Source organism: Anabrus simplex, chromosome 1, assembly GCF_040414725.1.
Source record: "Anabrus simplex isolate iqAnaSimp1 chromosome 1, ASM4041472v1, whole genome shotgun sequence".
NCBI classification, from domain to species: domain Eukaryota; kingdom Metazoa; phylum Arthropoda; class Insecta; order Orthoptera; family Tettigoniidae; genus Anabrus; species Anabrus simplex.
Genome location: NC_090265.1, coordinates 1,405,308,468 through 1,405,334,481, shown reverse-complemented (window position 1 = coordinate 1,405,334,481; position 26,014 = coordinate 1,405,308,468). Strand labels below are relative to the sequence as shown.

The window sequence follows — 26,014 nt, the reverse complement described above, 5'->3', positions numbered from 1 at the left end:
TTATCTGGCACTGCCCTCAAAATCAATGAGCACTCCTGTCCCCACACCAATTACAAGGATTTGGTGTACTAAGATGAAGGATGTAGGTAATACTCAGAATATTAGCTGGGGGTCAAAAGTTACAGCTTTCGTTTGCCTTCATATTTATGGAGGGAACATTGAGCAGTGTCTGGTAAGTTCACAACATTGTTTAGCCTGTTGTGATGCAATGTTCTGGAAGGATAGAATCAGCCCACATGCTACTAACGACTCATCCCTGACAACTTCCTTGACCATTATAATTCCCAGATATTATCCTCCTTTGAAAAAAAAAAAAAGAAACAAGTTAAGTCAATGCCTGGATCTTTCTGTCAGACCAAAAAGTGTTTCACAAAATTACAATAGGTGCAGCAAGTGTGAAATAATGTATTACACAATGATGTTTGCCACCTTGATTATCGTTATTATTATATTGACATGAAGTATGGTTAATGTTGAAAAATATTATACTTTGGAACATGTATACATGCATTTAATTATTCTTACTAAAACTCACCAATATTATGTGAAGTTGTGTAATTTCTTTTTCCCAGCTGTTTGAATGCAATAAAATAGCTTTAAAACACATTACATTTTACTCACACGTTTCCTTTCCTTGCTTGTAGAACAATTGTGTAGTGAATTTGTATTTTGTTCTTGATTTTCACCATCCTTGAATATCCCATTCTGATTAATTTTACTTTTCTTACCGATGTGAGTAGTCATGTGGCGCCAAGTCTGGCTAACTGAGCGGTTACGTTTTCCACAAAAAGGACATGTACGACTACGAAGATGAGCCTTACGACGATGATCAAAAAGGTCTCGATCACAATCTACTTCTATACCACACAATTTACAACACAATCCAGTACTTGCTTCTGATTCCTGAGAAGCACGCTTATTTTGTAACAGAGAAACTGCAGATAGAACATCTTCCATGCACTCATGAACAGTTTGAGGCACAGATATTTGCTGGTTCTCTTTCTCACTACTACAAGAACTAATTTTAATATATGCATTCAGTACATCTTCCAGCTGAGATTCCTCCTTATCCATTATTTCCACACCCCTAAGAAATTTCTGCTTCTCACCACGCTTATAGTTCTTCACATGAAATAACAACAGTAGTTCATCTGAAAATGCTGTATTACACAGATTACACAAGACTTCTTTATGCCGCTTCATATGCAGCACAAGTGAAATGCTATTTCCAAATCTCCTTCCACATTTTTTGCACTCATTTGGTTTCATCAGAGCAATATGGGTTGCAATATGCTCTTGAAGAAAATACTCAGATCGAAATTTTGCGGAACAAATTTGACATAGGTAAGTACTGTCATGTTTCCGCTCGTGTGCTTTGTGTTCTATTGCAGTATTAAATTCCATGAAGCAAATTTTGCATATGAGTTCAGGATACTGAATCCCATGGAAGACTGAAAGATGACATTTCAGTTGTGATTTGAATACGTACTTCTTTCTGCATACAAAACACTGAAATCAAAGAAAATAACTATTATAAGAGTTAGTTTAGCAAAGTACAAATGATACAAAAAAAATGTAAATAGACAAATAAAAAAAAGAAATATTAGTGATATGCCAATCCCTGAATACATATTTTTATTAAATGTCTAGGACTGCCATAGGTTTCATAATTGGGTAAACATTTTTTTTTTTAAAGAGAGAGAATGTGATTAGCCTACGGAAGAATAGTATTCAAACACTTTTTTGAGCAGCTGACAAGGAGGAAATAATACAAAACTTTCAGAAATGGTTGACAGTGGGATTCAAACCCATCAGTTTTACAATCAATGACACTGACAATAATCATACACTGAGGAATCTTCATCAGTATTTTTAAATTATGGTTTACGCTATTGGAAACAAATAAATTACGTGAAGAGAGAAACAATTCTTCTTCTGTGATTGAAGTCCCTCAAACAGGGGCGTATATAAGGGGGGGCCCAGGGGGCCTGCCCCCCCCCCCCAAAAAAATCTATAAGCCTTGAAGAACCGGACCAAAATGATGGGAATTTTCGATCCTTGTTGAGATTCCGAGCCAACAGTTAGCAGTTTATGTGACATACCTGGACGATTTTTGTAACTCACTAAAATAATGCTTTGAATCTCACAAGGAAATAGTTGCATCCTTACAAAACATCCTTCCACAATTGTGTATCGTAACAGATTTCGGTTCATTGGAGGCTACTTTTAGTTTCAACGAAGGAAATCTGTCACATAAAGAGATTGTGCAAAGTGAGATTATGTTGTGGAAAGAAAAGTGGAGTCAGGAAAATCCTTCAAATCTTCCCAAAATGGCTGTAAGTTCTCTAGAAAAATGTGACAAGATTTTCTTCCCCAACATTTATACCCTTCTCAAATTACTCGCCGTTCTTCCTGTTTCTATCGCAACCGTAGAAAGAACTTTCTCTAGCCTAAGGAGACTGAAGACTTACTTAAGGAACAGCACATCTGAAAGTAGGCTTAACGGGCTTGCTTTACTCTCTATCCACAGAGACATTATAGTTAGTGATGAAGAAGTTCTTGATAAGTTTGCAAGTGTACCAAGAAACCTGGACTTCGTTTTGTAACCATTGGTGTACTGTATGTATGTATGTATGTATGTATGTATGTATCAGCCCAAATCAATGTTTCCTTTTTCCTTTCTAAAGTGTTTGAAATCGTCTGACGTCTTAAAATTTACTTAATCTAACCTTACATCAATCTTTTTTTTTTTTTTTCAAAATGGCGCCCGGTAATGACGACGTAGTGTTTTATTCTCCCAGTAAATTAACCGTAAAATGTGACGAAAAGTGCGGAAAATGTCGAAAATTAGTGAAAAATGGAATGTTGTGTGATTCATGTGATCGATGGTGGCATTATAAGTGCGGAAATTGCCCTAGAGACGTAAAAACTAATGAAAATGTTGACTGGATTTGTGAGCAGTGTGTTCGGAATGTTGTTGTTGGGGACGGCGTTGACGAAGCACCGAAAACAGTCGATGAGGAATATAAAAGTGCATTAGAAATTATAAACATTCTAAAAAAGGACAATGAGACTCTTAAAGTTGAAAATCAAGAATTAAAAGAAAGACTGCGATCGCTAGAATTTGGGACTGACCATTCTTCGAGTGATATACCGGTACAAGTAACAAACTCGAGCACGTGGTGTCAAGTAGTTCGTGGATGGCCGGCTAAGAAGAAATCTACAACTGAATTTCCGGAAATAAACATTAGAAATAGGTTTTCTGCCCTAAATAATCTAATCCTGGAAGAAAGTGATCGCGCGCGTGAAACCAAATCATCGCGATCCGTTGCCGTGCCGAGTTTAAAATTTAGGCCTAGAATTCAGATTCAAGACCCAGTTAGGCCTAAATCAGCGAAGGTAGCTGTGTTTGGTGATAGCCAAGGAAGGGGAATTGCGGGAGTTATTAACGACGATAATATAGCAGCAACCGGAGAAATATATCCAGGAGCTTCTATCAGCAGTGTTGTGGAAAACGTAGAAGCAGCAACTAGGAACTTCGGGAGCGGCGATGCAGTGCTTATCATCGGTGGGACGAACGACGTAGCTCGCGACGACGCCAAGAATGTAAGATCAAAACTTAAACATACACTAGGGAAGCTGACCCACACTAACGTTTTTGTAGTGAACGTGCCCCACAGGCATGATTTGAGTAGAGACTCGTGTGTGAACATTGAAGTGGACAAGGTCAATACAGATATTGTTAAAATTTGTAAACATTTTCGGAATACTCAGGTTATTGAATGCAGCAGTTTTGAGAGATACTGTTATACAAAACATGGCCTCCATCTAAACAATTCAGGTAAACGAAAGATAGCAAATATTGTTCTAGATTTTATTAATCTTAAGATATGTACTGTAAAACAGGCAACTCCCTTGAGTTATAATACTGACCAGGAAAACTAGTAGAAAGAGCCAGCTGTACTTCAAGCTGGCTCAGTCAACTAGAAAAAGAAACTCAGGATAGTAAGGAATTTCAAGTTACCCAATTGCAACAGTCAAGTTTTAGGGAGGAAGGGGGTCTGAGATTGCTCTTGGTAAACTGTCAAAGTGTAGTAAATAAACAATTAAAATTCGGTACATTGATGGAATCTTATGAGACTGATGTGGTGATAGGAGTGGAATCGTGGTTGAAAGAAGGGGTGGGTAATAGAGAAGTATTTCCAGAAGGGTACACAGTCTATCGTAGAGACCGAGGAGATAAAAAGGGAGGGGGGGTGTTTATTCTGGTGAAGGAAACTTACTGTTCACATGAATGGTTTACCGATGAAAGGGATGAAATATTAGGGATAAAATTAGTTTGCGATAATATGAAGGAGGTGGGAATTATAGGAACATACAGGCCTGGAAGAGAGGAAAGAGACATGGAAATCTTTGAAAAAATAATAGATTATACTCATAAAAACAATAATAATGATATGGTAATAATTGGGGGAGATCTAAATTTGCCTGAAGTTGAATGGAAAGGAGCTGCAAGTGAAGCCCATGAACAGAAACTGGCAAATAAGTTAATTTGGGAGGGAGGATTTACACAAGTAGTACAAGAACCGACTCGTCTCAATAACTTACTAGATGTATTCTTGGTTAAACCATGGGAAATTGTTGATAAAACTGAGGTAATTGAAGGAATAGGAGACCATAAGGCTGTAATAATGGATGTAGGACTCGTACCAAAAAGGCTTAATAAGAGGGTTACACAAGACAAGAAATTGTACAGAAATACTAAAGTTGATGAATTTGGGACTTACCTTAAATCACAATTCAGTTGTTGGATAAGTGAAGGGAGTAACGTGGATACACTTTGGGCTAAATTTAAAGGAATTATTTGGGAAGGAGAGAAGAGATTTGTACCTGTTAAGAAGGGTAAAATGACCTCAGACCCTGTTTATTATACAAGGGAAATAAGAAAATTAAAAAGAAAATGTAGAATAGTAAACAGGAAAATCAAAGAGGGTAGGGAGAGTAGAGAAACTAGAAAACAGCTAATAAGGGAACTGAATAGAGTGAAAAAGGAAGCAAAAGAGAATTATATGAATGGCATACTTCAAGAGGGTAATGACCACAAAGGGAAATGGAAAAAGCTGTATTCATATATCAGGAATCAAAAAGGAAAAGGAGTCCAAATTCCTACAATGGTGGGAGAAGGGGGTGAACACTATTTAACAGATACTGAGAAAGCAAACCTATTTAGTAGGGAATTTAGAGATTCAGTAGATGACTGTCAAAAGTTGGAAACCGAAACAGAAGATAGAGAGGGAGAGAGACAGAGGGAAACAAGAAGCTTCTCATTCACAAATGAAGATATTTTCAGAGAAATCCAACTGCTTCAGCAAGGAAAAGCTGCAGGAAGTGATCAAGTTACTGGGGAGGTATTAAAGACAATGGGGTGGTACATAGTGCCTTATTTAAAATTTCTCTTTGACTATGTCATAAATAATAGTGTAATACCAAAGGAATGGAAGGAATCTATAATAATACCAATTTATAAAGGAAAGGCTGATAAAAGGAAACCAGAGAACTACAGACCAATCAGCCTGACCAGTATAGTTTGTAAAATTCTGGAGAGTTTAATATTGAAGTACATCAGAGGGATATGTGATGATAAAAATTGGTTCATGAGGAGCCAGTATGGATTTAGAAAGAAATTTTCTTGTGAGGCACAACTGGTGGGATTTCAGCAGGACATATCAGATCAGTTGGATTCAGGAGGTCAGTTAGATTGCATAGCCATAGATCTTTCCAAAGCCTTTGATAGAGTGGACATGGAATATTATTAAAGAAATTGGAGGGAATAGGATTGGACGTAAGGGTTACACGTTGGATAAAAGCATTTCTAAATTCAAGGGTTCAGAAAGTCAAAGTAGGAAATAATGTATCTCAGGAAGAGAAAGTTTGGAAGGGAATTGCACAGGGTAGTATAATCGGTCCGTTACTTTTCTTAATATACGCAAATGATTTAGGGAACAATATAACATCAAAAATAAGATTGTATGCAGATGACATAATTGTTTATAGAGAAATAAACAACATTGAGGATTGTTCAGAATTACAAAGGAACCTTGAAAGTATCCAACAATGGGTTGAAGAAAATAATATGAAGGTTAATGGAGGCAAATCAACTGTTACAACTTTTACAAACAGGAGCTTTAAAACTGAATTTGAATATACTTTGGATGAGGTAGTTATCCCAAAAGATGGCAAGTGCAAATACTTAGGTGTGAGATTTGAAAGTAATTTGCACTGGAAGGGTCATATTGATGACATTGTTGGGAAAGCACACAGATCATTACATATCATAATGAGGCTACTTAAAGGATGCAACAAAGAATTAAAAGAGAAAAGTTACTTAAGTATGGTTCGTCCATTATTGGAATATGCAAACAGTGTTTGGGATCCTCACCAAGAATACCTAATAAAAGAAATAGATAGTGTGCAGAGGAAAGCAGCAAGATTTGTAACAGGGGATTTCAGGAGAAAGAGTAGTGTATCAGAAATGTTAAAGGAACTTGGGTGGGAAACTTTAAGTAAGAGAAGGGAGAAAACTAGACTTACAGGATTATATAGAGCCTATACAGGAGAAGAAGCATGGGGAGATATCCGTGAGAGGCTTCAGTTGGAAAATAATTATATCGGCAGGACTGACCACAAATATAAAATTAGAAGGAATTTTAGCAGAAGCGATTGGGGTAAATTTTCATTCATTGGGAAGGGTGTGAAGGAGTGGAACAGTTTACCAGGGGTAGTGTTTGATCCTTTTCCAAAATCTGTACAGATATACAAGAAGAGAATAAACAGCAACAGAGAAAATAAATGAAGTGTTAGAGGGCATTCGACCGGTGCAGGTTATTGTAAATTAAAAAAATGTGTGTGAATAAATTAATTCCATCCCCTGGTCTAAGGAGTTTGGACAGCCAAAGTAGGGGACTGCCTGTAGGGGTGAAGTACAGTGGGGACTTCGAGGGCCCTGGGACTGCTACGGTAGCTGTGAAGGCCCTTCAGGAACTCTGAAAAGTGGTAGCAAAAGGGGCTCTGGTTAAGATGCAGCAGGTCGTTATGCTACTTAGGATCCAGAACGGGTAAAAAAATAGTAAATAAATAAATGCAATGTAAATATTAATGTTATACCAGTTTTATAGTATCATTTGAAGCAATTCCACATACTGTATATCAGTGGACTATATTTGTAAGTAGTACAGGAGATATTATAATTAGAATTTTGTAAAGAATATAAATTTATTAAGGATGAGTTGTGTGTTTAATAGAAAACATTGTTAGCGTAAATTGTATAATATTGTATTATAGAAAAATTTTCTTCTCTTGTTAATTTAATATTTAGTGCTTGACAATAATGTATTTTAGTGTACCATTTGCCACCGAGGTAGACACCTCATTTGCAAATAAAGAGATTTTGATTTGATTTTTTTGATTTGACATGAAATACATAAAGTATTGTAATGGTTACCGTGTCTGCCATGTTGGAATTTGAGAGAGTCTGGCAACGTCACCATTTGGTCCGCCCGTTTACAGTTAGACTCTGTGATCAGAAAAACAGAGAGAAGAAAAAAAGAACAGTAGAAAGTGTCGTAGCGTCGAGGGTAAAAAAGAACTGCGTGAAGAAAGAGATCTATAGAAATGTGTAGTCTGGAATCCTGACTGTATACTGGGGTGTAAGTGATAATTAGCAGTAGTTAATAAATTTTAGTATAAAGGCTACCACTCTAGTGTTATTTACCTTACTACCCCGCCAACTTGTCAGGCTCTCCTCAATAAGTTTACCAAACTGTCATCCAAACAGGATGAAATCAAGAGCGAACTGAAACTGGAATTGAATGAACTTAAGTGTGGACAAAGTAAATTAGAACAGGAAGTGCGCTCTCTCGAAAGAAAATTAAAGAGTGACATTATGCAGGACGTACAGGAACTGGTTGAAAAAGAGATCAAAGAAATACCACAGGTTGTGGAGTCAGGGGTTCGAGACCTGAAAGAGGAAGTAAGTGCCCTTCGTATGAGAGTGACTGCCATGGAGACTCGTGCTAGGACCACCAGCCGCAATAGCGGCTCCAGCAACGGGAAGGTAAAACCCCCCTACTTTGACGGGACCACATTTTGGAGGACCTTCCGGACCCAATTCGAGACCGTGTTCGGGCACAACGGTTGGACATCAGAAGAAAGGGCCTTGCACCTTATCGCTGGACTGCAAGGAACAGCAGTGGGAGTGCTACACAACCTCCAGGCAGGTGCCACCTACGAGGAGATTGTTAGAGCGCTTGACAGCCGATACGGTGACCACCAGTTGGCAGCCGCCTACCAAATCCAGCTGAGGAAGAGGACCCAGCGTGCTAATGAGACGCTGCAGGAATTCGCGCAAGATGTGGAGCAGCTAGCCCACAAGGGGTCTGGATGGGCTGCCTCAGAATCACATTCAGCGGGAGGCAGCCTATACATTCATTGATGGGTTTCGCGATGCTGAGATCAGTCAAAAGCTAACGCTCAGCGGGGAGCATAACCTCAGAGAGGCCCTGAGGGTGGAGGCGGTGAAGGGAACAGCGGCACCGTTACCAAAATACGAGCCGTGAGAAGCGAGGACGCACCAGAGACCCGCCCCGTTACATGAGAACGACGCACGCCACCGCCAAGATGCCGACGCACCAATGGGATCACCTGTTAGAACTGCGGCGAGCGTGGCCACCTGCGGAGGAAATGCCAGATGGAGACGCCCCTGATTGGGGAAACGAGTGAGGACCGACAAGGAGAGGGGATCGTCGGCACCGTTATTACCGTCCCCTCGTTTCACGCTAAATGTGGTCACAGAGCGGAGTGACGATAGCTTGATCGCCGACGGGTGGCTCGGAGACAGGCCATGCTGGGTCACGATAGACACGGGGGTGGCATTAATCATCGCTAGGCCTGACATCGCTGAGGGTCAGCCAAAGAGAGAACCCAACCGCCCCTACGTGCTGCGAACGGCATCAGGAGACACCATCCATGTCCTGAAGGAGGCGCTACTTCAACTGACGCTGGGACAAAGACGTCTATGAGTCTGGGCCTTCGTCGCCGCCGTCACGTATGAGGTCATCTTGGGCCTAGACGCGCTACGGGCATACGAGGCGACTGTCGACTTGGGACGACGTGTGTTGTGGCTCGGCAAACAAGAGATAATGCTCCGACACTCAGGGACGCAAACTCAAGTAGCGCGATTAACGCTAGCCAGCGACGAAGTGGTACCAGCCAAAAGCGAGATGATGGTTACGGCACTGTTCGAGGAACCCAGATCGCCGATCAAGAAATCTACCTGGCCAGGACGCTCGTTCCGGCACGAAGCTGCGTGCCGGTACGCATATTGAATTCGACGTCGCGGGAGCACAAGATACACAGCGGGACCGAGCTTGGAACTTGTGAACCAGTTACGTGCGTCGTGCCAGTGGACAACGATGACGCACAGACCCTGGAAGCAGGCGAAGGATCGGATAAGCTCCGGAAGATTATATCCGATGCCCGGAAACATTTGGAGGCGAGACAGCTCAGGGATGTTAAGGAACTAATTCACTAGTTTAGAGACATCTTCACTGCTACCAGAGGCGACTACGGAAAGATGGATAGTGTACCATCGCATTAACACCAGCAACGCCGCTCCAATCCGACAGCCACCTCGTAGGGTACCGCTGGTAAAAAGGGCGGAAATCGACCATATGCAGGGTGACATGAAGCAGCGGGGAGTCATCGAGGAGTCGAACAGCCCATGGTCATCGCCAGTGGTCCTGGTGAAGAAAAAGAACGGTGAGCTCCGCTTCTGCGTCGATTTCTGCAGGTTGAACGATGTAACGAAGGACTGCTTCCCGTTACCTCGGCTAGATGACACCCTGAACACGTTATCTGGAGCCCAGTGGTTTTCGACTTTGGATCTGAAGTCTGGGTACTGGCAAGTGGCGTGCCATCCTGAAGACAAAGAGAAGACGCGTTCTCAACTGGCTAAGGGCTCTACCAGTTCACCGTGATGCCCTACGGCCTCTGCAACGCGCCGGCGTCCTTCGAGCGACTGATGGAGTCTGTATTGAGGGGGCTAACTCACGACGCCTGCCTCGTGTATTTGGACGATTTAATTATTGTGGGACGCACGTTCAGAGAGCACATTGAGAACCTACGGAGAGTGTTACAGAGGCTACGTGGGGCTCACCCAAAAGTTAAATCCCTGAAAATGCCACCTGTTCCAGAAGGAGGTGCGCTACCTGGGCCACATCGTGTCATCGGAGGGAGTAGCCACGGATCCGGAGAAGTTAAGAGCTGTCAGGGACTGGCCGGCGGCGAAGGACAAACAATAACTGAGGAGTTTCCTTGGCTTTTGCACGTACTACCGCAGATTTATAGCTGGCTACGCAGATATCTCAAAGCCCCTTACGCGGGTCACCGAAGAGAGGAGGCCTTTCCTATGGTCAAGTGAGGCAGAGGATGCCTTCTGTACGCTGAAGGAGTCCCTGTGTACGGCACTCATCCTAGGATACCCCAAGCCTGGGGAGAAGTTCATCGTAGACACCGACGCCAGCTACGGGGGAATTGGTGGGGTGTTGTCCCAAGTGCAAGACGGCCAGGAGAGGGTGACTGCCTATTTCAGCCAAGATGTTGTCAAAAGCTGAGAGAAATTACTGCGTGACGCGTCGAGAATTGCTGGCCATCGTGAAGACCTTGGAGCACTCCCACAAGTATCTGTATGGGCAGCCTTTCCATCTGCGCACTTACCACTCCGCATTGACTTGGCTCCTAAGGTTCAGAAACCTAGAAAGACAGACAGATCGCTGGGTACAACGCCTTCAGGAGTACGACTTCACCACCGAGCACCGACAAGGAAGGAAGCACTGCAACGCCGACGCTCTATCCAGAAGGCCGTTCCTTGAGAACTGTGCACACTGCCAGAAAGTGGAGAGAAGCGGGCTTCGTGAATGTCTGGGCCGTGAGGGCCACCACCGCTGAAGGATGGGATCGGGACGCCCTCAGGAGGGAGCAGCTGAAGGATGACGACATCGGGCTGATCTTACGGGAAGTAGAGTCGGGGCGGAGACCGGAGTGAAAAGACATCGCCGAACGCAGTCCAACCTATAAGGCGTACTGGGCTCAGTGGTCGTCTCTCATGGTTAGTGACGGGGTACATACCCGCGTATGGGAATCGACCGACGGAAAAAAGCACATTGCCTAGCTGATAATTCCCAGGAGCATGAAAAAAGAAGTGCTGACTGATTTCATGCGGGCATTACTACCGGCCACTTGGGAGTGAATAAGACCCTAGATCGTTCCCGACAGCGTTACTACTGGGTGCACCTGAGAATCGATGTTGAGAGGATGGGCCAGCTGTGTGACACCTGCGCGGCAAGCCAGGGCGCACGTACCAGGAGAGGGGCTAGATGATGCAGTACAATGTTGGAGCACCTTTCGAAAGGATCGCCGTTGATGTCGCAAGACCTTTCCCCAAATCTGATGCTGGGAACCGTTACCTACTACACAAAGCGGCCGGAGGTCTACACCATTCCGAACCAAGAGGCAACAACAGTGGCCAACGTTTTGGTCAAGAACTTCATCTGCCGATTCGGTGTCCCGAGGGAGCTTCATAGCGACTAAGGCAGAAACTTTGAGTACACGGTGATGCAAGGAGTTCTGCAGCGCTTAGGAGTGCGAGAGACCCGTACGACAACTATCCACCCTCAGACAGGTGACATGGTGGAGCGTTTTGTGAAAACCGTCGAGGAGCATCTCAGGAAGGTGGCTTTGGCGCTCTAGAGGGATTGGGACGAGAGTGTCCCATTCTTCTTGATGGCCTATCGAGTGTCCACCCATTAGACGACGGGCATGACACCTGCCAACATGGTCTTCGCAAGGGAGCTCCGCCTGCCATGCGATCTACTGTTCGGTTCGGCACCAGACCAGCAACAGCCAGCAACGGATTATGTATGGGAGTTGGTGGATCGGCTCAGCGACATACACGATTATTTAAAGATAAAAACTTCATTGTTCCGTATTGAAATTATTGATGTTAAAATTAAATAATTGAAAAGGAGGTTCAACCTATTCAATACTAAAAGAAGGAAATGCAGTAATCACATTCCTATTTAAATGGGACCGGTTTCGACCTTAGTCCAGGTCATCATCAGCCGTAAAAAAAATGTACAATGTTTATGAATATTGGAGGTCAGTTTCACACTTTGATAGGTACAAAGACACGACACCACATTCTGTATGCACAAAGTCACAACACTATCAACTGATATACAAAGATCAAAAATAACTAGAATTCGTAGACGAATAGATTTGTAGTAGAAAGCCGCCAGCTCCTGGTGATCAGCGCGGCACATTCATGGTCATGCGCTGCGGTCGAACGCCAAAGTAGAGTGGAGAATGTTTTGAAGGTCTAGAATTTGTCACGGTTGAGGGAAGTTAAGTACGTATATAAAAATATACGACGCAAATCAGAATAATTGAGTGAGTACTTGTACTCCTGCTAAGTGACAAGAGTGTGGCTGTACCGTCCAGTGCGGACAAAAAGGAAGTTCGTGAAACTGCAGCCACAATGGGAAGGCCCATATTCAATCGTCACCATGAGCAACGATGTTGTCTGCCGGATCCAGCGGCCTCCCCGAGGGAAGATGATGGTTGTTCACCTGGATCGCCTGGCACCGTATCGTGGAGCAGCTCGGGACGAGCAGCCTTAAGGAGGGGGCAGTGTAATGGTTACAATGTCCGCCATGTTGGAATTTGAGAGTCTGGCAACGTCACCATCTGGTCCGCCTGTTTACTCTTAGAATCTGTGACCGGAAAAACAGAGACGAAAAGAACAGTAGAAAGTCCTGTAGCGTCGATGGTAAACAAGAATTGCGTCAAGAAAGAGATTTAGAGAAGTGTGTAGTCTGACTGTGTACCGAGGTTTAAGTGATAATTAGCAATAATTAATACATTTAGAATACAAGCTACCAGTCTAGTGTTCATTTACCTTACAACCCCGTCAACTCGTCACAGTATTATGCCTACAGGTAACACTAAGCCATGAGGAATCTCTTGGTATAAATGGACAGGTAATGAAATGAAATGGCATATGGCTTTTAGTGCCGGGAGTGTCTGAGTACATGTTCGGCTCGTCAGGTGCAGGTATTTCAATTTGATGCCCGTAGGCGATCTGCGCGTCATGATGAGGAAGAAATGATAATGAAGATGACACATACACCCATCCCCCGTGCCAGAGAAATTAACCAATGGTGGTTAAAATTCCCGACCCTGCCGCGAATCGAACCCGGGGCCCCTGTGACCAAAGGTCAGCATGCTAACCATTTAGCCATGGAGCCGGACAATGGACAGGTAAAAAACCATACAAAAGGAATGGCATTATGCAGAAGATAATCACATCAAATTTTAAAACAAAATATTTGACATCACATTATGCTCAGTCAGAGGCGTAGCCATGGGGGGATGGGGTACAGGGGATTAGAAGCCCACCCATGGAAATTTAACAAAAAGAAAATAAACAGAAACTGACAATAAACTAAATAAACATTCAGAGACATAATTGGGATGGGATATAGTACCATACCTGAAGTACATATTTGATTATTGTTTCCATGAAGGAGCTATACCAAATGAATGGAGAGTTGTATAAAGGAAAGGGTGGTAGATAACAAACCGAAAATTACAGGGCAGTAAGTTTGACATGCCTTGCATGTAAGCTTTGGGAAGGCATTATTTCTGATTATATGAGACATTTTTGCACAATTTATAACTGCTTCGATAGAAGGCATTTCGGATTTAGGAAAGTTTATTCCGCTGAAACTCAACTCATAAAGGTCGAATAATACTGCCTTGAGGAATTCCCCTCTTAATTATTACAGGGTCAGATAAAGCTTCCCCTACTCTAATTCTCTGAGATCTTTTTTCTATAAATATAGAATAGTTCAATAGCACTCATTTTTGCCGGTAGTCTCCCATGATCCATCCTATCAAATGCTTTAGACAAGTCAATCGCGATAAAGTCCATTTGGCCTCCAGAATCCAAGATATCTGCTATATCTTGCTGGAATCCTGCATGAATAAAGAAGTGGAATGATGTTATTCTGTATAGAGTAATAAATAAGTTACAAGATCGTGAGCAAAAAGGTCCTTATGGGGATCGCTGTAAGTACATAGGTGTTAATATAAGGAAAGATCTTCATTGTGGTAATCACATAAAAGCAAGCAAGCAAGTGCATATGAACCATCTTACTATTCTTCTCTAGCTGGCCTCCTTAATCGTTAAATTCCAGACTACTTAAACACTTCTTGTTCTTCCAAACCCTATTGGTTTCAACACTTGTTTTTCTTATCCTTCAATACCGTTCACTTTTCTTAAACATAATTTTTTGAATGCACATAAAAATTTATTCTCCTTCACTATTCCACTGTTTCACTATCCACACTAAAATTTTTCGCTCATCATTAATCCCGCATAACTCCTGTTGTTTAGCACTTAAAAACATTCCTCTCAACTTCTGTTTCCTGACAAGACCCTATTAAATGAAGGTTATCAGTCTTATCCCCACAAAAGATTCACTGAGAGCTCTCTTTACTCATAATCCATCCTCTGTTTCTATACAAACCCATAAGCCACCATGTTAAACCGGTTTTCATCCTTCTACCCCCATATCTTATATTTATCTTGGAGAATTGGAGTACCTTATTGAATAAACTGAGCGAAGCACTATCCCTATATTCTTCTATCAGTCTTTGCGTTTGCATGTCCTTGATTCTCGCTATCATAGCCCTCTGGCTTCTACTATCATTACCCTTCCATATCTGTAACCAAATATAACCCATACCCAGATTTTCGACATAGGTTTTAATTTTTGACAGCCAACAATCGGCATACATACCTTTCAATTCTTGCTTGTGTGCTTCTTCTAACATGCGACAGCCCCCCTCCTCGTTTCAGTCGCATCCAATAATTCAATACTCTTTTAACGCATTCCACTTCTCGATACTCGCCGCAGATTAATGCCACTCCCACATTCAATGTACATTGTGATAGTCTCATGATTGACTTACTAAATTTATATATAATCTGATTTTTATCTAGTCCCTATAATTCTACCCCATATAAAACTCTACTTAATACTAATCTCTTCAACACTAATCTCAATACCTTGTAATTTTTCCCTGGGTATTTAACACCTAAAATTTTCACCGCTGAGAGCGCTTCAACCCCTCTCAATTTTGCCCTCTTAATGTGATCCTCCCATCCTCCTTTTCTATTTATCAGTACTCCTAGATATTCTAGCCTCTCAACTTTCTCTATACTCTCTCCCTGTATCAGCCATTTCCTTCCATTTTTCATGCTCTTCCTCTTACGTATAACTATACCGTTGAATTATTACAATTAATTTTCAATGCCCACATATTTGTATAATCCGAAATCTCATTTAAACTTTTCTGTAAACCCCCTCCTGTTAAAGCCATTAGTATTATATCGTCCATGAATATCAGCCCTGGCACTAACGGTTCAGCCCAATTTACTCCTCCGTGCCCATCCAATATGTCATTTATGAATAATAAAAATAATATTGGAGATAATTTGCAGCCTTGCTTTAAACCAACCTTGCACTCTATCGATCTACTAATTAGATTTTCAATTTTGATACAACAGTATGCATTCTGATATAACGCCTCAACCGTTCGAATCATCTTGCTTCCAACTCCCAACCTCCCTAATTTTTCTAATAACGCTCTTCTACTCACCGTGTCAAATGTTTCTTTCAAAATCAATAGCTGCTAGAAATAAACTGCCTCTTTCCCTTTTTAAGTATTTATGTATTGTCATCTCTACTGTCATAGTGTTATCTACAGTTTGCCTCCCTTTCCTGAATCCCCTTTGAAACATGGATAAAAACCTAATTCTCTTCTGACCAATCCTTACCATATTTGCCAAGACTCCCGTGTAGATCTTACTCAGTGAGTCTAGGAGAGTTATCCCTCGGTAGTTATTCGGGAGGTTTTATTCCCTTTCTTTTTATAGATTGGCCATATAATCTCATATTCCCACACTTTTTGTACTTGACCATTATCAAAAATACTGTTAAATAATTTTACTATTTCTTCCCCCATCTCACTATATTTACTTATTTCCTTGCAGAAATATATCGTTGATACCATTTCTTCGCCCTGCCGATCTACTCCTCAATTTACCTATCGCTTCCTGGACTTCCTCTGTTGTGAATTTATTATCAAGTTCATATATACTTCTATATTTCTCCATATGAACTGCCTCCCATCTCTATACCCCCATTTATCTCTTCCTCTTCATAACTCGCTGAATATCTTAGTTTAGGGGTTGCAGTAAGGATGTAAAGGAGAGGGCATGTAAGTCTCTGGTAAGACACCAAATAGAGTATGGTTCCAGTGTATGGGACCCATACCAGGATTATTTGATTCAAGAACTGGAAAAAATCCAAAGAAAAGAAGCTCGATTTGTTCTGGATGATTTCTTACAAAAGAGTAGCATTACAAATATGTTGCAAAGTTTGCACTGGGAAGACTTGGGAGAAAGACGACGATCTGCTCGACTAAGTGGTATTTATATAAAAATAGTATATTTTTTTCTTCCACATATTCAATACAATCATAAAATCAAGATTTAATTCTCAATAAAATATGAAATGGTACACGTTTTGCCCCCTTTTAAAGGGCATCATAAGCCATATATTCAAATCAAAACCAAACCAGGTGTGTGTTTAAAATTTGACTTATGACTATTAAAAGAATTGTTAGGAACATTTAAGAATTTAACTTAATATGTAGGCATTATGTAATGAAGTACATTAGATACGAGAAGAATTCATATATTGATGGCAAAGGCCATAGTCAAATGTAACTCCCCATGGCACTACAGCCCTTGAACGGCCTTAGCCTACCAAGCGACCACTGCTCAGCCCGAAGGCCTGCAGACTAACAGGTGTTGTGTGGTCAGCACGACGAATCCTCTCGGCCGTTATTCTTGGCTTTCTAGACCGGGGCCGATATCTCACCGTCACGTATGCTGAGTGGTATGCCCTCAGGTCCAGGGAAAATCCCTGACGTTGCCGGGTATCGAACCCGGGGCCTCCGTGTAAGAGGCAGGCACGCTACCGCTACACCACGGGGCCGGCACAGTAAAATGTAAGATATAACTTAATACATACATACATACATACATACATACATACATACATACATACATACATACATACATAGATACATACTTCCAAAAGTGGTGTCTCCGTCCAAATCTCCAAAAGACTGTTGCATCTGTGTTTCATCTCAGAAATAAATTTGCCAACTACAAGCCTACAATAATATTCAGAAATCAATCCTTACAACACTGTCCCTTCCCAAAATATTTAGGTGTCACATTAGACAGATTCCTAACATATAAACATCATATAAACAACACAGCCGCCAAGATTAAAAGTCAGAATAATATTCTTCAAAAATTAGCTGGCACATCCTGGGGCGCAAACAACCAAGTGTTGAGATCTACTGCTCTAGCTCTTTGCTATTCAGCTGCCGAATACTGCGCTTCAATTTGGCTGAACAGTGCTCATACTGCGAAGATTGATGCTAAACTAAATCAAGCAATGCACATTATAACTGGTTGTATTCGTTCTACTAACGTGGCCTGGCTGCCTACACTCAGTAATATTCCACCGCCTTGCTTAAGAAGGTCTGAAGCTCTTCTAAAACTGTGGAAGAAGACCAGCCAGGACTCCAACCTCCCCGTTCACCAGGATATTACTCAACCTGCCCCTCCATGACTTAAGTCTAGGTCTCCACCCTGACACACTGCACTTACATTGGAAGAATCTGGGTTCTCCATCACGAACACCTGGTTACACCAATGGCAGCAGTCTTCTGTTCCCAATCAACATCTTGTGACTCTACCTCATGTTCAACTTCCCGGATTCCATCTACCCAGACGTCAATGGAGGACTCTAAACAGGATAAGAGTCAATCAAGGAAGATGCGGCTATACTCTTTATAAATGGGGCTGGCAGAAGTCTTCTGGGTGTGATTGTGGAGCTACCTCACAGACCATTCACCACGTAATTGCCGAGTGTCCAAAAAGAGCATTTCAAGGTCCTTTGGAGGACATACACAACGCAACTGAGGAGGCCTTAAAATGGATCGATGAACTTGATTTGGAACTATAGGCTTCTGCATGTGTATATTGTGTATATATTGTATACTTATTTATATAATCTATCTGTGCACATCATACGATAAATAAATAAATAAATAACTTAATTAAAACTAAATGGTACAAAATGACAATGATGAGTAATGCTCCAAGTAAAAATATTTCATAACACTTAATGAAGACATACATTCCAACGCAATGAAGTTTTACCGTAATATTTAGTCATATAATACGTTCTTGTGTTAGTTCTTATTTCGAAGGAATTAATATAAGTTCTATTATTTCAGCTTGTAACTTGTAGAGATACAAGTTACTTTTTGGTCACAGTTCTAGGTAAAAACTATTACTGAATTTTAAATTAGTGGCATCTGGATGAATTTGTTATGGTGTCATTGGGCCATCTTCTTGTGTTGTACTCTATTCCTATGTTGTTGGTGTGCCTTGCAGTTATGACAATATGATGTTAGCTTACTGGTTGAAAGGGGGAATCAAGCTGTGGTGCAAGTTGTAAATATCACGCAGTCAGATGTGTGTAAGATCTATAAATGAAGAGATGAAAGGAAACGAGGGGATGATAAACAAGTGAAATAAGTACTGCGGTGTTGACGCTTACCTTTGACTCTGCATGGAATGTCATCAAGTTGTGTGAAAAGTTTTTAGAGTACTGGAGATCCCGACGTTCTGCTTCTCGTATTGTAAGTGTGTAGTCTTAGTGGAGGGGAGTGAACTTGAGAAGGAGGGGCTATGGGCTTGCGGGTTGATTGCATCTGGCGGGGAAGAGGGGCGTGATTAGTTTGTCAGCCTAGTGGGAGTGCTTATTGTTTTTGTCTTAAAAACTTTTAAGAATTTATTATCTTGAAGTTTTAACTTATGGAATAAGGTTAGTATCTGTTCATAAAGGGGGTTTATTATCTATTGGATCAATTAAATTTTGACTTGTATTGTATTTCTGGTCCAAAGAAATGTAGAGGTTTTCGAATTCGGTTATAAGTCTACCTTTATCAATTCTTTTTAAAATTTGAAGATCGCGCTCAATCGTATTGAAACTATGTCCTGGATCTTTCATGTGGTTGGTCATTGCTGAGAATTTGTTACGTTCTTGAGCGTTGTAGTGCTCAGTATATCTAGTTAAAAACTTCTCCCGGTTTCACCCACATAAGAAATATTACACTCAGCACACGTAAGTCTGTAAATGCCAGAGCCAGGATATTTGTTGTTGATAGAATTAACTCTGTTATGATTGAAAAACAAATTCTGATTCTTGAAAGCAATTTTGATTTACTGGTTATTGGAGAGGTTTGTGACTAATTTCAGTTTCACATTGTTGAATATTTTATTGATGATTAAGGGATTGTATCCATTGTAGCTGGCAATTTATTTTATGAGGTTTAATTCTTTCTTTAAATTCACAGTCGAAAGAGGAATTTTTAACGCTCTATAAACTAAGCTATGAAATGAGGCCTGTTTATGTGATTGTGGGTGTAAAGAACTATGTTTTGTGGTTATTGGAGTAAAGGGCGGCTTTCTATAAATTTGGAAATCAAATTTGTCTGCGATTCTTGTGATATCTAAAAGTTGATAGAACTATTGTCTCCGTCTTCTTTAGCGAACTTGACACAATTATCTAAATTTTTTAAATAAGTTAGGATATTGCCACTATTGTTACATCTGTTGTTGATTATTGCGAGTGTGTCATCAACGTAGCGAAGCCACAGACACAGTCCGTTAATGTTTTTTACTATTCTGTTATGTTCAAGGTTGTCCATGTAAATATCAGCGAGTATCCCTGAAATGGAGCCTTCCATGGCTAGACCTTCTTGTTTGTATACCTTGTTATTAAAGGTAACTTGTAATGTCAAGGCCAACCAGGCAATTTTGAATAAGAATAAGTAACAGAACCTCGGAACTAAAATCTGCAAAATATTAAAAAAGACATGAAAATTTTAAAAGAATGTTTGAAACTTGGTCTAATACCAAAATTCCTAAAATCTTTACAAAGGAAAAACATTCCAAACCACAAGTCAAATGACACTCAAAATAAGGTCAATAATATCTGCTCACAAATGAAATCAAAATGATATATAAGAAAAAAATCGTTCTTAAACTTGTAACTTTATCGAGTAACTTTTTTGCTAGGGGCTTTACGTCGCACCGACACAGATAGGTCTCATGGCGACGATGGGATAGGAAAGGCCTAGGAGTTGGAAGGAAACGGCCGTGGCCTTGATTAAGGTACAGCCCCAGCATTTGCCTGGTGTGAAAATGGGAAACCACGGAAAACCATCTTCAGGGCTGCCGATAGTGGGATTCGAACCTACTATCTCCCGGATGCAAGCTCACAGCCGCGCGCGCCTCTATGCGCACGGCCAACTCGCCCGGTCGAGTAACTTTTACCATCTCACAATTTCTATCACCTCTTTAATCGAATTCCTATCTAAGACACACTAATTATAAATTACAGATTATACTAGAAAAACAAAAACTTAGGACCATAAGTTAGCATGTCTAAGGAAGCCAAATCTAAATCTGACCAGAATAGAAACACAATGACACCCGCTTCCTCTCTGAACAACACCCCCAACCACAATCAATCTTTCCGACACCACATTTTCAGATAGTGAACTGCGTCTGTTTAACAAAGGCCTAAAGTATAACTGGCCCAACCCATACAAAGCGGATGATATAATTACCATAGTCGTGGAGGTAGAGTCGAACACAGTCGAATTCCTTTAAAAAGACAAAATGACGTCAGATACGAAGTAAAAAAGAAACTACCCAGACTCGTTAAAGAAATAGCTAATAATAATAATTCCACCCTTTTGAAACAGATTCAAGATTTATGAAACAAAGTAAACAATAACAATGCCATAGTAAGAAAATCCGACAAAGGCAACACTACAGTCCTAATAAATAAAATACATTATATTAAAAAACAGAAGAGTTCCTTTGTGATAAAACTTACTCTAAGATCGCCAAAGACCCCATCATGAAAACCCAATGCAATCTGAAAACTTCCCAAATTACCCACTGCCAGATCTCTGCTAAAGATACATAAAAAGATGTCCCTATTCGTCCCATCATCAACAGCAGAAACATTCCAACTTATAAAACCTCACAATTCCTTTATAAATTACTTTAAAAATACTTACCGGGCGGGTTGGCCGCGCGGCAAGGGGCGCGTAGCTGTGAGCTTGCATCCGGGAGATAGTGAGTTCGAACCCCACTGTCGGCAGCCCTGAAATGTTTTTTTTGTGGTTCCCCCTTTTCACACGAGGCAAATGCTGGGGCTGTACCTTAGTGAAGGCCACGACCGCTTCCTCCCCATTCCTAGGCCTTTCCTATCCCATCGTCACCATAAGAACTATCTGTGCGGTGCGACGTAAAGCAAATAGTAACAAAAATACTTTCAATTCAACAATGATCACCCTATAAAAACTCAATCGACCTCTGCAAAACTTTACGTAAATTCAATTTGCAACCCTATCACACAATGGTTTCTTTCGACATCACTAATATGTACTCGAACATTCCCGACAATTAAACTATAGAAATTACAAAAACAATATTTTGAATGACCGTACCTTAAGTTTAATAGAAATAGATGAATTCATAAAATTACTGTTTTGTTTTGCACAATGACTATTGAACCTTTAATACTGCCTGCTGTCATTTCTTGATGTATACAGTACTTTTGCATCCATCTCTTGGCACAGGCCAGAACAATGTGTAGCTTCCACTGAAGTCCCAGTCTCATCATGGCTGTGACAAAATGGAAGCTGCTGGGGTATGGGTGGTGCTGATTAATGACATTCAGAGCACAAACAGTGTGTCTGAATGTCAAGAAAGGTGTTGCTCATAGGGTTAGTTGTGCTACAATAGCACTGTCTGGCCCAGTGAGGAAAGCAATAGCAAACCACCTCACTCCTCATCTTGCCTAGTATGCTTCATTTTGGTACTGCCATTGGTTTTTGTGGTTTCCCTATAACTGCATAGCCTTTGGTGATGCTATTTGAGGATCCAACCACCCTCTGAGCTGATGACCTAACAGACAGACAACAAGATATACAAGCAAGAAGGTCTAGCCATGGGAGACCTCATTTCAGGGATACTCGCTATTTACATGGGCAACATTGAACATAACAGAATAGTAAAAACAATTAATGGACTGTGAATTTGGCTTCGCTACGTCGATGAGACGCTGGCAATAATCGACAATAGATGTAACAACAGTGATAATATCCTAACTTATTTAAACAATTTAGATAATTGTGTCAAGTTCGCTAAAGAAGAGGAAAATTATAGTTCAAGCAACTTTTTAGATATCGCAATCACAAGAATCGCAGACAAATTTGATTTTCAAATTTATAGACAGCCGTTTAACCCCAATAACCATAAAACATAGTTCTTTACACCCACAATCACATAAACAGGGCTCATTTCACAGCTTAGTTTATAGGGCTTTAAAAACTCCTCTTCCGACTGTGAATGTAAAGAAAAAATTAAACCTCATAAAATAAATTGCCAGCTTCAATGGATACAATCCCATAATCAACAAAATAAACAAGGTGAAACTGAAATTAGTCACAAACCTCTCTCCAATAACCAGTAAACCAAAATATGCAACCTTCACGTACACTAATCCAATTATACACCAAGTTACCAATCGCTTAAAGAAACATGAAATCAAAACTGCTTTAAAGACTCAAAACGAAATTTGTTTTTCAATCATAACACAGTTAATTCTATCAACAACAAATATTCTGGTTCTGACATCTACAGACTTACATGTGTTAAGTGCAGTTTTTCATATGTGGGTCAAACTGGAAGAAGTTTTTTAACTAGATATGCCGAGCACTACAACACTCAAAAACATAACAAATTCTCAGCAATGAGCAAAACCACATTAAAGAATCAGGACATAGTTTCTCTGCGATTGAGCTCAATCTTAAATATTTTAAAAAGAATTTATAAAGGTAGAATCATGACTGAGTTCGAAAACATCTACATTTTTGGACCAGAAACACAATACAAGTCAAAACATAAATGATCCAATAGATAATAAAAGCCCCCTTTATGAACAGATACTAACCCTATTCCATAAGTTAAATGTTCAAGATAATAAATTCTTAATAGTTTTTAAGACAAAAACAATAAGCACTCCCACTAGGCTGACGAACTCATCACCACCCTCTTCCCGCCAGAGTCAAGCAACTCCTCCCTATGCGCAACCCGCAGGCCTATAGCCCCGCCTTCTCAAGTTCAATCCCCTCCACTAAGACTACACACTTACAATACGAGAAGCAGAACGTCGGCGACCGCCAGTACTCTAAAAACTCTTCACACAAGATAACATTCCCAGCGGAGATAAAGGTAAGCGTCAACACTGCAGTACTTAATTCACTCGTTTATCATCCCCTTGTGTCCTTTCATTTCTTCATTTCGCTAACTTTAAACTTCTCCAATTTACAGAACTTACACACATCTGACAGCATGATACTTACAACTTGCACCACAGCCTGATTCCCCCTTTCAACAAATAAGCTAACGTCAGATTGTCATAACAACTGCAATGCATATCAACAACATAGAAATAGAGTACAACTGAGAAGGTGCTAGCATTAGGGCCGAGGAAAAAGGAACCTACCCATAGGGGAAGCGAGGTGGACAAGGTTAGTGAGTTTTCCATCCGTAAATTCATCCGTCATTTATTCAAAGATAACAAAATATTTACAATATCATAAGTGAAGCATCCTTCCAATAATAAACTAATAGACTTCTATTGGCCTCGTGCATTCAACAGAGAACAGAAGATCTATTACCAACAGGTAATAAGTATTACCAGAATGTAACATTAAAGAAATACATATTACAAAATTAAACGGCCTTCAACTGGCCCATAGGCCCCTCGGCTACGAATGCGGCACATCCACACAGAACAGCACACACAGAAGCACAACTCTTACCCAATTACACACCCATTCGCTGCCTCAAGCATTAACCTTTCACTCGATATACACAAGCAACATTCACTGACGAATTAAGCTCCGGTGCTCGCAGCCCAGCAGCCTCGGATTTGAAAGGAACCCCAAAGTAGATGCTCAGATAGAGCGACAAACAAGTAATGAGACTCAAACTTTGGACACAACCAGCCACCAAGACTACGCTTGAGAAGGGACGGGGAAGGAATAGGAGGGGGGAACAACCAATGTTGAAACAGAAAATCGCATACCAATAAGATACTCTCACATCATAGCACCTTTTGAGCCTGAGAGAGTAATTCGAAGTCTTGCTATACAATTTTTGAAAATAAACAAAAAATATCTGTGCTAACCTACCCGCCTGAGACTGGACCAAGCCCATACAATTCACTTTACAGAGTTTTATCCCTGGTCCAATGGAGATACAATATACACATGTGCGTGGCACTGAATAGTCATAACAGTGTAGCTGTCGATATAAAATGTAGCTTGGCTTGTGGGAGTGAGTTACGCGGCCATTTACCCAACCGGTTTTAAAGCACGCAACATGCACACAACGCCAGGTGCGCCAAATGCCGATACGAGTTCATAGAAGGTCACGTAAACAGAGCGGGTAGCACACTCTGAAGAGGAGACTTAAGTCTCCAACAGCTGGACAGCATATCACCGATGAGGCAGCGGGTAACAGATATAGAATGATGATTCCCCAACATCACATAGCCTAGCAGCAAGCACCAAGCACCAAAGAGGGAGGCTCCAAATTTCTCCTAGTAGATTGACTGGCCATTTCGAACCATTAGGATTGGATGTCAGGATTCTCCAAAGTCTTGTTAACACCACGATTACTCTCAGAGGAATTCCTGCGACAGAAATAATACACAGGAAAACGGCGGCACCAAATGAGGTAAAAGGATTGAGGAACAAGGAGTACTTCTCAAACGCAGTAAACTAGTGAATGACAGGACATTACACACACAGTACATAGACTTAATATAATATGAAGTCTCAAAATAAAGAGCTGACATGTCAAAATGAGAAGAAATATATATAAAGAACTTACAATAATAAGTAGCCTGGAAATTACAATATCCTAAATGTGATCTGACAAATCATAGCTCCAGGCATAAGTTTAGGGAAACAGAATAATACATATCCTAATACTGACCTGACATACAGTGAACGGTCCAAACATTTACCATCTTGGTCAACAGTTTCTGAATAAGTTACTACATTAAAAGGCAGAACACCTCATAACTTAGACTTTACCAAGAGACGAATAGTAAATTACCGAAACTTGGCGAGAATAGCAGTTACCAAAACATTCTCTTAATAAAGTATTAAGTTGCCTTTACCTGAGAAAGATGTACAGGGTCAGTTTTCCGTTTGAATTATCCCGAACCAAAAAAGTGACGGGCATCAAATACTTCACAATTTCCCACGGACCACGATATCAAGGATCTAGCTTTGCAGCCTGACGACTGGCCTTAGAACTCACAGGATAATTCGTAACGAAGACAGAATCTCCAACCTTGAAATTACCACCTTTGCGACCCTTATTTAATAACGCTCCACACGAGCGTGAGAAGCAAGAAGATTACGAGGGGCTATAGTCCAATTTTCACGGATGGAGAGGGTTCAATAACCTCCGGCGAAAGGTCATTAATTGACCAGAGATTGGCTAATGGAGAATTAGGAGAGAACGCAAACATGAGTTTGATATTTTATTATTATTATTATTGATATATACAGTCGTATCAGCACACACGTTTTTAAAACATAACCGGTTTTCGGACACTAAGGTCCATCATCAGTGTTAATATTT

The 26,014-nt window shown here is 40.8% G+C and overlaps 1 protein-coding gene across 7 annotated transcripts in view; it reads right to left on the bottom strand.

The window, feature by feature from the left end:
* Window positions 1–26,014, bottom strand: part of LOC136858371 (zinc finger protein 594) — a 393,129-nt gene that overhangs the window by 332,339 nt on the left and 34,776 nt on the right. For 6 of the 7 annotated variants that reach the window (XM_067137863.2, XM_067137860.2, XM_067137864.2 and 3 more), the window contains one exon: window positions 622–1,509. In XM_067137863.2, the coding sequence (XP_066993964.2) occupies window positions 622–1,509 (888 nt within the window). Of the gene's footprint in view, window positions 1–621; window positions 1,510–2,471; window positions 2,600–26,014 lie in introns of those variants that run through there. The other variant, XM_068225532.1, reaches the window with a different exon arrangement.